Source organism: Artibeus jamaicensis, unplaced genomic scaffold (genome assembly GCF_021234435.1).
Source record: "Artibeus jamaicensis isolate MK-2021 breed Jamaican fruit bat unplaced genomic scaffold, CSHL_Jam_final scaffold_369, whole genome shotgun sequence".
NCBI lineage: Eukaryota > Metazoa > Chordata > Mammalia > Chiroptera > Phyllostomidae > Artibeus > Artibeus jamaicensis.
Genome location: NW_026522042.1, coordinates 11,299,539 through 11,313,999, shown reverse-complemented (window position 1 = coordinate 11,313,999; position 14,461 = coordinate 11,299,539). Strand labels below are relative to the sequence as shown.

The following is a 14,461-nucleotide window of genomic DNA, read 5'->3' as shown; positions in this document are numbered from 1 at the left end:
CAGTTGGAAAATTTTAGTTTAAGTAATAGCTAATAAGCTTAGTAATCAATGTGTGTAAAACCTTTTCTTCCACTAACTAAAGGTATGACCCACCCTGACTCCTGGAGACCATAAGCAGTTCCACCTTTGTTCCTCAGGAGGCCTGCAAACAATTCAAGTTTTTACCTAAGCCGTTGTGCTCCAGGGTGAGATGACCATCACCTGGGGCACAGCTAAAGACCACCACCCAGGGCAAGGATGCCGGAGTTATTTTGTTTTTTTTTTTTAATCCAATTAACTTTTCCCTGAACTCCAAACCCCTTACCTACACTTCATTCTCCTTATAAAAAGGGCCATTTTAAAATGGAATTTAAGATGGTCTGTTAGGGTGTGAACCCACTATCTTCTCAGATGGCTGGCCATCTGAATGAAGTGCCCATAAAGATTCCATCGCTGCCATTGCTTATCGGGTTTGGTAGTGACAGGCAGCCCGAACTCTGGTGTCTCTTCCTGTTTCAATTCTAACGACTAAAACTAGCTTCCCCAGAGAATCTTTCCAGTTAAAGAAAATGTGCCTTTGAATTCAGGAGTTTAAGAGTATGCTCCAGTTGAACAATGTTTTAATTAATTTGTCTTCACAAATTTGAAATGACAGCTTTCTACATAATAATGGAAACATTTACCAAAATCTTACCAAAACTCTTTCTACCATGTTTTCTCCAAAAACGAAGTTAGAACTGCAGCTTTTAAAAGAATACTTATCTTCATTTGGTTGACATCTAAAAAAAAAGAAATAAGCATTTGCTGTTTTATTTATTTTTGTGTGTGTGTTTAACTATTTTTTGTTGTAACTATTACTTTTTTCCCTTTCATCAACGATTTATTTTTTGTTTTTACATTTTTGTTTTTAATTTTTTTAAGATTTTATTTATTTGGTTTTAAAGAGAGGAGAAGGGAGAGAGAAAGAGGGAGAGAAACACCAATGTGTGGTTGCCTAATTCGAACACTGGTTCTAATCTTCTCTCAGGTCAAATATGCCTTCGTCACTGCTGATACTAGTAAATGCTAACTTCCATTTTGCATATTTAGATGGTTTTCTTTATTGTCTCTCTAACATATGTCAATAAATAAGGCTAAAAAATAATTTAAAAGAGAGGAAAAATGCCAGAGAGAGAGGAGGAAAGACTAATCCACTAGCCAGATAATTAATGCCTCACTAAATAAAAATTTAGCTATATCTATTTGCAACATTCTCTTCCAAGTCAACGAGACAATGGAGAAATCCAATTTTAATCTGATGATATTCAAATATTAGAGACATTTTGAAAAGCATTTTAAAGTTGTGTTTTTATAAAATCTCCTTTCACACAGAAATACTGGCAACCTACTTCTACAATGTAATGATAAAAGAAAGCAGGGCTGAAAGAACAGCACTCACCCTACTGATGGGTCACCCCTAAAACTCTGGTTAGTAGACAGCTGGACTGAGATTCTGGCACTTGGCAAATTTTTGCTTAGCAAACAGGAGCTTCTCTCAGAAATCTGAAAGAAAAGAATCCATGAAAAAGTTCACTTAAACTACTTACTATGGAGACATCACACAAGGAAACAATAGTTAAGTACATTGAAGTTTTACTATGTTGAAGTACTGCCCTACGCATCATATGTATATTTTCATGATTTTGGCCTCACAACAAGACTATGCGCTTTGTACATCTATTATTGTCCACATTTTACAGATGGGTAAACTGACCTAAGAAGTTTAAATAACTTGGCTAAGCCTGGACAAGCAGGAATACAGATGACATTTGAGCCTGAGTCTGTCTGACACCAGAGACTCAACACCTCATCATATTATTTCAGAAATCCCATTCCTTTGGTTTCTTTTACCCTTTTAATCAAATGGAGTTAATTCTCATTTCCGGATTAGTAAATCTATCTTTCAGGTCTACTGAATTCCTGGAAAAACCCTAAAAGCTTCATCATCACCACCATCCAATGTGAGGGGAAACCCCACCTCTTTTCCTACAAACCGTGGACTGGTAACTTAATCGGTTACTCTGATGTATATATTCATACATTCACACATCACCTGCATCACTGATGAAGGAATGAGCACCTTTGGAACTGGAAGGAACCCTGCAAACAATCTCAGTTAGTGTCTCCAGTGTTATGTGGGGACCTCTCCCTTCCCCTACCAGAGACTGGCAAAGATATTGTAGGGACTTCATGTCTTTAAAGGTAGATGAGGTGTGTTTCCACTTTAATCTTACATCAATCATTATACGTAATTGCTAGTGTTTCCCCTGTTATAACAGAATTTGAGAACTGAGAAATATGTATCAGAAGAATATATGTCATTAGTTAGCAAAGATCAAAGTACATGCTCACAACTCCATCACTCAGAGGATTTCTTTTTCAACCGAACTCGTAGCTTTTACTCTTAGTTGCTGAAAATAGTTTTAATTAGGCATATATTGTTTAAATTATATATAATAAGTGAGCATTGATCAATAGGATGAATAAAAATGTCCCTGATTTTGATACATGAGTTACAATAAGGAACATAAAATGATTGTTCTATAAAATTCACCTAGAGATAATTTTCACTAGCTCTATAAATCACATTAATTTTGTCAGAATTCTTACATAGCATTTAACTTCTCTTTAGATCTTCAAAGGTCATCATTAAATAGAAAATTCAATGATGGGCATATCCAATTAGGCTTTTTACTGATTAAGAATAAGTTCTATTCATAACCTTAAGTTATTTGAGAATAAATACTTACAAACAATAGCCTAAAAATTTCTCCTATGCTTAATCACTTAAAAAGAAAATTCAATAAATATATTTAATTTTATTATTTAAATAAGCAATGATTTAAAAAAATCATGCCAAAGAAGTAATATTGATCTACTTTTGATATCGTAACCTGTAATAAAAATTTTAGTGTATAATTTATGGTAATGCTGTTGCAAAACCAAAGTCAATATAACATTTATGAAATCAGTCAGCACATATTTTTTCTTATAAACTTAAAAAATTAAATGACATACATCACTACTTAAATAGATAAAATGTATGATTATTAGAAATGAAAACTTTTAATCATAGACTGATCCAAATTTAAAGTGTTTCACTTAAAAATTACATCATAAACCATACATAAATGGTAAAATGATTTTTCAAGTTCACAATGGGTCTCATGAAATCATATCTTAACCCTCCAAAAGATATAAAAATATACAAATGTTAACAAATGCTGACTAAGTTCAACTTCCTTAATTCAGTAGTAGAAAGAAAAGGTTGGGTGCTTTGTTTCAAGAATGCAAACATAGTAGAGCAGAGGTCGGATTACTGCCAGGTTGGTTTTTTGTCATTGAATTGATGAAATCACCAGTATTCTTAACACTCCCCATGTTGCTCTTGTGATCAGTATGGAAAAACAGAACAAAACCAGGTGACAACCCCTCAGTAGTTTAGCTGTAGATAAATGACTGATGGAATTCACTCTCAGATTCCAACAAACTGCTCCTGTGTCTCATTCCTCCAAAGCGTCCATCTCTGAAGAATGCAGCTAGAACTACAGGACAGAACACCCCAAGCCCATGTCTGCATGGCCTGAGTAAACAGTGTCTCCTTAGAAACGCCCATGAAGTGTGGTTCAGCCCTGCACAAGAGCTGGAAGTGAGAGTTCTTCTCTCCCTCTAGTGGCTTCCCAAGCCCTCCCAATTACACTGTTTAAGTAGTCCCCTGCTCCTGCTATCCATGAAGATGGGTCTGGAGTGGATCCCTGGTGTGACCTAAACCAGCAAAGCCGTGGGGGATGCAGAAAACCCCTGCCCTGGTTTTGACTTCTGAATCCCAACGCCTGCCACCTCATTACTCTCTCTACTGTCAGGTGGGATCAGTGCACTGGAACAAGACCACAAGGGTTCCCACCCTCTAGGACTCAGTTTTGCAGTTTCGGAGAGACCACAAGACTTGATGCTGGGAGCAACCCTCCAACTTAAGAGGGCACGTTGATTGAGGTTACCGAGGGCTCTTTGTTCTGTAGTCCAGGTGTCCCCCAGCTCGGCTGCTGGCTCTGCAACAGCGCAGAGCTCCAACAGCCCCTGATTCTGGCTGTGGAGCCGACAAGCACCTACCAAAATAAGGATGTGGGATCGAGGTCAGTCCTACAAAAGGAAGGTTGTCTTTTTACCTTATGTTTTGTTTTTTCTGTAGTCTTGCAGTGTTCCAATGCACTGTGTTTTACTTTTTCACACCTTTGAGTTCGAGGCGGCTGCAAAATAGCAGGCCTTAGGACATGTTCAGAATGTCTCGCAGGTCCTTAACAGAACAGAATTGAAGGGTCAATATGTCTTTAGTGAAATACTCCTCAGTCCTTATTTTTGACTAATCTAATGATTATTTTCCAAAGTCAGCATTAAATGAGGGGTTCATGCTAACTAATCAAACTCAAAATAGCAAGTGAATTGCCTACTACGTACCTCCAGCCCAGTTTTTACCCAGTAACTAGTTATTTTTGACCATGGTGATAAGGGACTTAAGAGTTGGAAAATTTTTGTTTAAGTGATAGCTAATAAATTTAGTAATCAATGCATGCAAAAGCTTTTGTTCCAGGAATTGAAGGTATGACCCACCCTGACTCCAGGAGACCATAAGCAGTTCCGCTTTTTTTCTTTTGGAGAACTGCAAGCAATTCAAGATGATATCTGAGCCACTGTGCTCTAGGGTGAGAAGACCACCACCCAGGACACAGCTAAAGACCACCCTGTGGGGCACAGTTTAAGACCACCACCCAGGGCGAGGATGCCGGAGCTGTTTAAATCCAATGAACTCTTCCCTGAATTTCAAAACCCCTCACCACACCTTGTTTATTCCCTGCTATAAAAACCTTGGCCTAGAAAGAAAAAAAAAAAACAAGATAGTCTGTTAGGGTACAAACCTACCATCTTCTCAGATTGCCCACCATCTGAATAAAATGCCCATAAAGATTCAAACCCTGTCTATGCTTACTGGGTTTGCTAGCGACAGGCAGCCCGAACTCGGGTGTCTTTTCCAGTTTCAGTGGGACTTGGCTTGTCAAATGTATTTTTTCATGTTTTGTCATTCAGCCCTACCTCCAAACCCCCAACACACACCTACTCATATGCAGATTAAAATACAGATGGTGAAGTGTAATGTCTGAGAATTTTGTCATAGAGAAACTACATACCTTGTTCTGCAGTGTTCATGTCAACATTCCTTTGCACAAGATTTGGTGTCATAAAGAGATTGGTTTCCTTCACTGCAAGAAAAAATATTTGGAAAAATTCGTATCTATGAGAGTGGGTCACTTTCGGCATGGTATGGGTTTTAACAGTCCTGTACTGAACTCACCAGTAGAGGTCACTGTTGGCACTAATAGAGTAGCAGGCAGTGCTCAGGAGACCGCTCATTTCGCTAAAAATGCGTGATGGCAAGATGAGGTTTGCTACATTGTTCTGTTTACTCTCATAAATCTAAGTGGAAACTAGGTCATTAACAGAATAGGCCGTCTTTAGAATCATGAAATAGAGTACTGAGACAAATTCTACAGAAATACAGATTATCAAATCTAAATCGATAACTCTGTGTGCATTAATATGTATTTCTTACAAAATGTTTTTAAAAATTGTTAGGAAATTCTGTCCCCTCCCCATTCTCATACCTGAAGACAGAAGTAAACCCATTATGATACGTCATCGTTCTGTGAAATGTGTGGCAGGTAAGACTGTGGTTGTGGCCACAAGTCTAGAATTATTATGCATTTCAAAAAGCTCCCCTCTTGGTTGCAAATCGCAAAAGGAGCGACCTTTGAGCATTTGAGTAATGGAGATGGAAAAGGAAAATTGCTTCTTTTTTTTTTAAGATTTCATTTATTTATTTATTTTTAGAGAGAAGAGGAAAGAAACATCAATGTGTAGTTACCTCTCAGGTGTTCCCCATTGGGCACTTGGCCCACAACCTAGGCATGTGCCCTGACTGGGACTCAAACCAGTGATCCTTTAGTTTGCAGCCCGCGCTCAATCCACTGAGCTATACCAGGCAGGCAGAGAATTGCTTCTTTAAAGTATTATAATTTATTATAAATTCTGGGGGTAGAATTGCTTCTCTAATTCAAAATTCAGTGAAATGGTATTTATAATCTTTATTATTGGAAACCAACAATGAATGGACTATATAGAATCATAAAATTTTTCTGTTTCAACATCATCAACATTCTGCACCACAGGCAAAAGCATGGTGCTTACTGATATGGATGTTTCTTTGTTCATTCCTTTCTGTGTGTCTGATTTTTTTGTCTGATTAAAATAAAAAGGATTAAAACAGTTATCTAGGTAACTTAAAAGCATCCCTTTACTTTATGCACAAAGACAATAAAATCCTTTAGGGTGAGAACTGGAATCGGGGTCCTCATGTCTATAACATCTCAGTGCGGCTTAGAGGGAAGTCTATTGCGTCAGAAACTCTCTCTTCTGTATCTGAAAGGTTTCTGGAATATTGTTGCTCAGTCATGTTTGGAATGATTGATAAGAATATAAATTCATTAATGTGAATATTTGGTGGTTCCCAGGTAGATGAGTATCAGTTAAAAGGAAGTGAATAGTCTATGTGTTTTATTTCTGGTGTCAAGTTTTACTTGAAAAGGGCAGTTCACTAGAAACAAAAACACACAAGGATATAAACCATAATTTTACTGTAAAAATATTTCAGTCACTTCTAATATTTTATTATGATAAAATTGTTTTACTTAGCAAAGCATTATACATTTCAAATTTATAATTTAAAAAAAAGAAGGAATGTTTTAATTAGTGACAAGTACAAAAAGAATCATATTCTAAACTTTAAAATATAAGCCTAAAGCATAAACTTTAGAATAAGAAACTAATGCGTAGTTGTATATTTTTAATACTACATACTCTTGTATTATAAACCATATACATGGACAATAATAAAAAAGAAAGCAAGTTATTTTATAAGGCTGCCTTATAAAATATATTCCTATCATAAACATGAAATCCTAAAAAAAAATCATTAAGTTCAAACTTTCTACCAAAAATAAACATATGCTGTCTGGGTTTGTGGCATTTTTAAGTATTCTTCCATATATACTTTGCTGAAATTTCTATTTTATTTGCCGCTAAAATATCAGCATTTTATAGTAGCTGAGAAAGAGAGATCATCATTAATGAGAAAGGATTTTGAAAAGTCAGAGTGTCAGGCTTGATTGAGGTTCTAGACGCTCTTTATTACCTGGCCCAGAATGGGGGTAGGGGGAGGTTGGGAGGTTGGTGAAGGGTGACAATCTCATTCACCTCTGGGACAAAGGTTGGCACTAAAGGCAGACTGCAAACTGCTTGTAGTGTCAGGAAAGAAGTGGGCTTTCGTGTTTTGATTTGGATTTTCGCTGTTTCAGAAAATTTTCTACATCCCTAATTTAGAAAGATATATTTTTATCAATAGAAATAAAGTGTGCTCAACTATAACCCTTCTGGTAGGGGTTACAAATGAATGCCCATCCGGTTCAGTAAATATTTGAGTGCTCACTGTGTTTAAGACACTTGATCAGGGATGAAGATGACCTCAAGGAACTCGGAGCACAGGAGACAGGCAACTCAACTGCAGTACCAGGTGGAGTACAACACCATCAATTACAAGAGGAATCACCGGAAGTGCTTTCGGTGTAGAGAGAGGCAAACTAGTTACTGATTTACTCGGGATGCAGGGCTCTGGTGAAGTTCTTAGAATAAACGTCTTTTTTAAAGACAGGCAGCTATTTATTTAAGTAGATACTCAGGAGAAAATGGCCACTTTTGGTACAAAGCTAATATATACTTAATGCAGAAACTCTGGAAACAGCAAAATACAAAGAGGGAAAACAAAACCCAATCACTTGTAATCCCATCACCTAAAATTACCATTGCTAATGTGCTGGCTTATGTCCTTCTAGTCTTTTTCAAGGTGGATCAGTGGGATGTACTTAGTGTACAACCCATTTTATAGTCGGTAGTTTTCACATAACCACATACTATAAACACTACACAGTGGGTGGACTTTTAAAAATTATCCATTTGACAAGTTTCTTAAAAACGTAACAGTAAACACTCGACAGTCAACATTATACCTACCTCCTTGAGACTGAGAATCTGTAGTGTGCAAAGAAAAAGATGAAGACCGTATGCGTTTTCTTGAAAAACCATTATGTTCTGCAAGAAATTCAGTGTGAATGGTAAAATTGTTTGCAATAACAAATGATTCTCAACTATGATATGGCAGGCTAGAATTTCCTTTTATCTATACAAATTATCGTTTGATAACATGTTAATGCCTGAAGCAGGATTTTAAATATCAGGGTGACTACTTTGCTTATTAAATGACAGTCATATCATCCTAGTATGAAACCATCAGAAACAAGTAGTTTCAGCAAGAAATTCTGAGACTGTTATAGAGAATGGTTTCGGTACGTTGAGACGCAGGCAGCAGAGAATCATGGGGTTTTCGAGTTGTTCACATTACTGTTCTCAGGGACCCACATGTCATGTTTCAAAACAAAAGCCAACCTACTTTCATGTTTGCTTCTTTGTTTGTTTGTAATTTTATTTTAATTTGGAAAATTTCAAATGTGTACAAAAGCTGGACAAGTAGTACAAAACATTCTCATATGCCCTTGAATCAGATTCATCAACTATTAACATTTTGCCTTATTTGATTTTATTCTCTATCTATATACATATTTTTCTGAATCACTTCAGGTTAAGCTCTGTGAATTATGCCCCTCAACACCTAAAAATTACAAGGTATACTTCCTAAGAATAAGGACATCTATTATATTACTCCAGCATGCTGATCAACTCTAAGAAATTTAACACAACATTCAATACTCTTACCTAATCTGCCAACCATAATTCTGTCCACTGACTAAAAATGTCCTTCACAACATTTTTCTTCCCAGTCCAGGACTCAGCCCAGAATCATATGCAGAACTCGATTGTCACAAGTCTTCCATCTCCTTTAATCTGGATTAGTTCCTCACACTTTCTTTGTTTTGAAGAATTTAGTCCTCATATTTTAATAAAATCTTTTTTAAAATTTTGAGTTTTAATGCAGTTTAAGCTGCATTTTCCTGTTGAAATATCTTAAATTAAATTGGTTGGGATAATATTTGTTAATGACATTAAATGAATTTCCAGTGTGTAATTTTGTAATACACCTGTACATCCCATTATGTGTGAGCACATAACACCTTCATATTTCAACCCAGGAAAAGCAGTAAGTTATGCACAGTCTGTGTCACACGCCCAGATACTTGTGCCTGCTTATTCTCTTTGTATAATGTTGATTTTGAAATACAAGAGCTGAACGGTTACCATGTTCCGCGGCTTCATATAGGGCTTCTTCTGCAGGTCTCTGGAAGGAAACGAAGCTGCGTGTGAGATCTGTTTGCTGCTGTACTTCCGCCCCGTCACTCCGTAAGAGAATTCTCTAAAGCCAGGCCTATGCAGGTAGGCCGGACCGAACTGCTCACTAGGCAGGTAATCTAGAAAACATCAAGCCTGGCCAGCGGTTTCTATCTCAGGGACTAAAGGTTCCCTTGGGGGAGCATCGGAAATACCAGCCCTCGGGATTCGTGGGGTGGGGCCCATGAACCTGATTTTTGAACAAGGGCTTGGGGATTAAGCTTTCTTTAGCCAGTTTTGTGGGTAGTGACGGACATTACCTGCATAAGCAAGAATGAATAACAAGGAAACACTGAGATAAAAGTGGGAATGCTACAGATCTTCCCTTTTGTCTTTCAAAGCAGGTGATCTTCACAGGATGATGGAACAGACAGGGTCCTTAAGGTCCCTTTTAAAATCAAATGTCGCAGTTTACAACTTATTTAACACCCAGTTTTAGGCCAGATGGTGGTGGAGACCCACAAGGAGCCTTGGCCCTTTTAATCTCTTTCAGTTCCCCTCTTTCCCAAGTCACTCCAAAAAAGTGTGTAATTTAGTAAAAATGGCATCACTTGAAGACAAGGCCGCTGGCTTCCCATTTCAGCCAAATTGCTGTCAGTAAATCCCTGCTGTATAAATATTCTGGAGGCACTACTCAGCTAAATGAAGAATAAGAGAGTAAACTAAATCAGCAGAAATATGATTCAGTGTAGCTAGCTTCTTGAAATACAATTTTCTTTGTCAAAGAAAAAGCAAACACAGGGAAGTAACTTGATCTTACCTTAGAACTTTGTTCTTTCTTTTCAAAAACAAATATTGGTTGAGCAATGACAGATTTTTCTGTAAAAGAAAAAGAGCAGGTGCTGGGAACCGCCCTGCCTTGTTTCAAGAGCTATAGACCCCCCATGACCAGGGCTCAGTGTGTGACCTTCGGACAATGGGCCACTAGGGAGACAGGGCTTGTTTCCCCGGCAGGGGCTACGCTTCGGCTCCTTCATCTATAACTGGCCTCCAGTGCTTGATCAGTTAGCCAATGATGGGTAAGATTCCCCAAGAGGGGAATTGACTAAGCCAGGCAGGATCATGTGGAGGCCCCAGGGATGGACTTAGGGGGCTATGAAGAAAGGGGGTGATGGACCCTTGCCCCTTGGCTTTCACAAAGCCTGAATCCCCTGAGTCTGAGAGAAGTCTCCGAAAATTCCTTGGCTATCTGCCTCCTCTGCCTGACTTAAGCCTGAGACAATGACAGAGGGTGGTGCAGCCCTGCGCTGGAAAGGGCAGGCTCCCCGGGTGATCAGGCCTGAGAAAGGATATGTAAAATCCTGTAAAGCCTGCTTTGCTAAGAATGCTCTTAATTAAATGATAAAGGTCCAAGCAGAAAATGAGTTTGTCTCCCAAAGTTTTGTAGCCTTTTAGCTGATAGACCCTGACTCAGAAGAAGCCCTAATAGTTCTTTGTATGCTATCTACTGTTTGATCCTTACTGCCTGACAACAATTAGTGAGCTGTACCTGTAGTCCTGCATAAATCAAACCCAATGAAAGCCTGTCTGGGCAAGGGTCAGCATGCTGTCCCCTTAAGAGGGTGGCCAGGCCATCTGAGGTGCTCCCCCCTTGAGGGAGTAGCTGTACAGTCCTTTTCCCTTCACAGGACTCCGTAATCCGTGTGAATTTGTCTCATATCTCATCCATGATGCTGCAGGCACTGTGGGCTGGTGCACATGCCAAGCAGGTAAGAAATGAAACCATATTCTGACATCTCTAATAGCAACTAAAAAAATCTGAAAATTTTTTTGTTTTGTATTTTTTTTCTGCCTTTGGGTAAAATGCAAATTGTTTTACATGAATACTATAAATTGAACATGTACAAATAATTTTAATGGTTAATTACAGAAATAAATACTTGGGGAAAGTGACAGTAATGTATTTTCATAAATACAGAGATCATCCTATTAAAAGAACATGCGTTAAGTGTTTACGGCAAACAAAATATAATTACCTGCCTTTAGCATCTCACCAGGACATAGTGATTAACACTTTTACTTTTCCAATAAAAAGTTTCAAGGGGTGAAAAATCTCATTTGACAATAGCACTCCCACTTGGATCAGATCTCAAGGTATAGATGTACTGCATCCTTAAAAATGATCTAGAGCTCTGGCTGGTGTAGTTCAGTGGATTGAGTGTGGCCTGCGAACCAAAGGGTTGCTGGTTCAATTCCCAGTCAGGGCACATGCCTGGGTTGCAGGCCAGGTCCCCAGTAGGGGGCACATGAGAGGCAACCACACACTGATGTTTCTCTCCCTCTCTTTCTCCTTCTCTTCCCCTCTGTCTAAAAATAAATAAATAAAATCTTTATAAAAATGATCTAGAAATAATTCATATTCCTGGACTAGAGTAGTCATATACCAAGTCATGCGTTCAATATTTGGACTAAGAATCGGTCTCAGTGTTATAAAGTAGCTGCCGTTCGCCTGTCGCCCTCCCAACCTTATTCATTTTTTATATTGTCCTGTCTTCAGTGGAGAGAAGCTCATCCACTCTAGGGTTTAAATGAGTGATAGCAGCGTTAAACTCGGCACTCCAGAAGTCTTAGGGAAAGCTGAGTGGTTCTAAAGAGTCAGGTGGGCACGTGTGGGCTCTGGAGTCAGGTGGGCACGTGTGGAAATAGGAGTTTCACCACCACTGGCTGTACAGTTAGGGAAACAGTATGCCTGCACCTTGGTCTCCTCATCTGAAACAAGAAAAGATCATAACAGTACTTACCTCAGAGTTTATGTGAAGATCAAAATGGAATTTTAGATTTAATTACTCAGATTTTAACAAAACAAACAAAAAAAGCCTTAAAAAATGACATTAAATACGTGGCATAATGACCAATCCCGTTTCAAAACTCATGACTGACACTGCTAATTTATGACAAGACTTTCCTGAGGGACCCACACACGATCTCGGAACTTCTCTCCTTATAGGTTTCCAGAAGCTGTCACCAATATTTCGTCCTGTCGCACAAGCTGACGTAATCTGCCATCCCTAGGCCGAGTAGATAAATCTCTAGCTGAGGGATCTGAAGGAACTCCCAGACAGTTACATCTTTGACATGCCAGGAAGGAATTCTCAGTGTCCCTCAGTGTTACCAGCAAGGGTGTCATCAGCTCTGCCAGACCACCTTCCAGGCTCCGGGGGCCACGTGGAGCCGGTCACCCTCTTCCAGCCCAGTGACACACACTGCTCACTTCCTACCCAAGTGCTTATGCCTGGTCTGCCCTCGCAGCCAGGTGAGCCCCAGCACGGATGCCCAGCAACACACCGGCAATCCCAATGATGTCAAACTAGAGCTCCATTCTTGGTCCTACTCAGACAAGCTTCTTTTCCAGCAATCACAATAGATTTATGAAGGGAGCTCACTAGTGACTTTGAAAGGAAACAGTCTTTGTGAATATGCAGGGGGATACTTAAGAATTAGAATAATAAACAGGCCTCTTCTGAACTGGACTTAGGATAGTTGTTCTTAAGACAGCAAATACTTGGCCTCCACCAAAACATTCAGCTAAACACCGGCAAAAGTGACCTGTAATGACAGCATTAAGGAGGAAATCACAAAGTTTTATTCACAGCTGGGAAGGCACGTGGTAAAGTAGAAAGGCCACTTTTAGTCACTGATCTGACAAATATTTATTGAACACCTTTGTGTGTGCCAGCCTCGGTGGTAGGACATGGCTACACGTGATCTGATTGAAGGTATACTAGCCTCAGAGTAGCCACCTTCCTCCCTGACACTGCCCAGCACCTTAGTTACAGCAGAGAACCACCTAACCTCAGCCCCCCAGCTAGAGTTTTCTCCCTCTCTTCCAAAAAATTCTCTAGGCTCCAAAGACTGAGCCAAAATAAGCATTTATGAAGCCATTGGGTCCATACCAGTTTTCCCACCTGACTCAGTAGGAAAAATTGAAAATAAAAGCAAAGTCCTTGAAATTATATGTTAAAAAATGTATCCTTTACTCTTTATATGTATTAATCAATCATTTATTTAACAAATTTGTACTGAGGAATGACTTTGGACAAGATATTTCGTTTTAAAGTAAGAGAGTTCAGTGGTACAAGATGAGGCTGAAGGCGAGGGTGGAGCTTTGGGAAGCCTTGTAGCTTGAGCCAGGAGTTTGTTTTTTACTCCAAGAAAAATGGGAAACCAGTGAGAGATTTTAAGCTGTGAAGTAATTCACTTTGAGGTACATTTTGTTTTTTAAGATTCCTTTGCCTGCTGGGTGGAAACGGGATTATCCGGAAAAGAGACTGAAAGAGAAGAAAGAATTAAGAGGCTCGTCTAAATTCTAGAAGAAAGCTGACTAAGTTGCTCTTTATTTTTTTGTTTATCTTGCACTTACAATTTCTTGAGGAAAATGGAATAACAACAAGTTTAAAATACAATATTCTGTTAAAAGGACTGAAGATGAAAAAAGGGGAGGAGAAACTAAAAAGACTTAAACATTAGTTTAGATTTTTGCCCTTTTTAGGGTTCATATCGCATTTACTGAATCCCAATAGTCATTGTTCTGTTTTGAAATACTTTACTGAGAGGAAACATTCGTTTGCCCCCCAGGTCTAGGTAAGTACCTGTCACATACAGGGAAGGACCAAGGTACCGTCAACACAACTCAGTCTCCATTCACCTGTCATTCTGTTCCACAGTGGGAGGATGCTGTGACCAAGGGCTTTTTGCCTTTACCTGTTCTAATTAATCACTCTGTGAGTTCATGTGATTTCTACCATATTTACAGACACTTCCTTAGACACAGGTGAGGAAACCAAGGCTCTAAGGTACTCTCTTAAAGTCACGCCACTAGTCAATGGCAAAGCCTTTAATTTAGCCCAGGCTCCCTTCTACAAAATTACTGATCTTCACCTCCACCTGTCATACTGACACAAATCATATAAAACTTCATCTGTAAGATGCCATGTTCTAAATCCAGCACCGTGCTAAGGAAAAAGCTGTATGAAATAATGGCACTCACGGTTTTGCA

The 14,461-nt window shown here is 38.9% G+C and overlaps 1 protein-coding gene across 2 annotated transcripts in view; it reads right to left on the bottom strand.

Moving 5' to 3' along the window:
* The window catches only part of RANBP3L (RAN binding protein 3 like), a 42,973-nt gene that overhangs the window by 12,751 nt on the left and 15,761 nt on the right, over positions 1-14,461 (bottom strand). For both annotated transcript variants that reach the window (XM_053657336.1, XM_053657337.1), the window contains 7 exons: positions 10,226-10,284; positions 9,376-9,415; positions 8,137-8,214; positions 5,202-5,273; positions 4,185-4,312; positions 1,418-1,521; positions 674-758 (listed from right to left, as the gene is read on the bottom strand). In XM_053657336.1, coding sequence (XP_053513311.1) covers positions 674-758; positions 1,418-1,521; positions 4,185-4,312; positions 5,202-5,273; positions 8,137-8,214; positions 9,376-9,415; positions 10,226-10,284 — 566 coding nt within the window. The remainder of the gene's footprint in view (positions 1-673; positions 759-1,417; positions 1,522-4,184; positions 4,313-5,201; positions 5,274-8,136; positions 8,215-9,375; positions 9,416-10,225; positions 10,285-14,461) is intronic.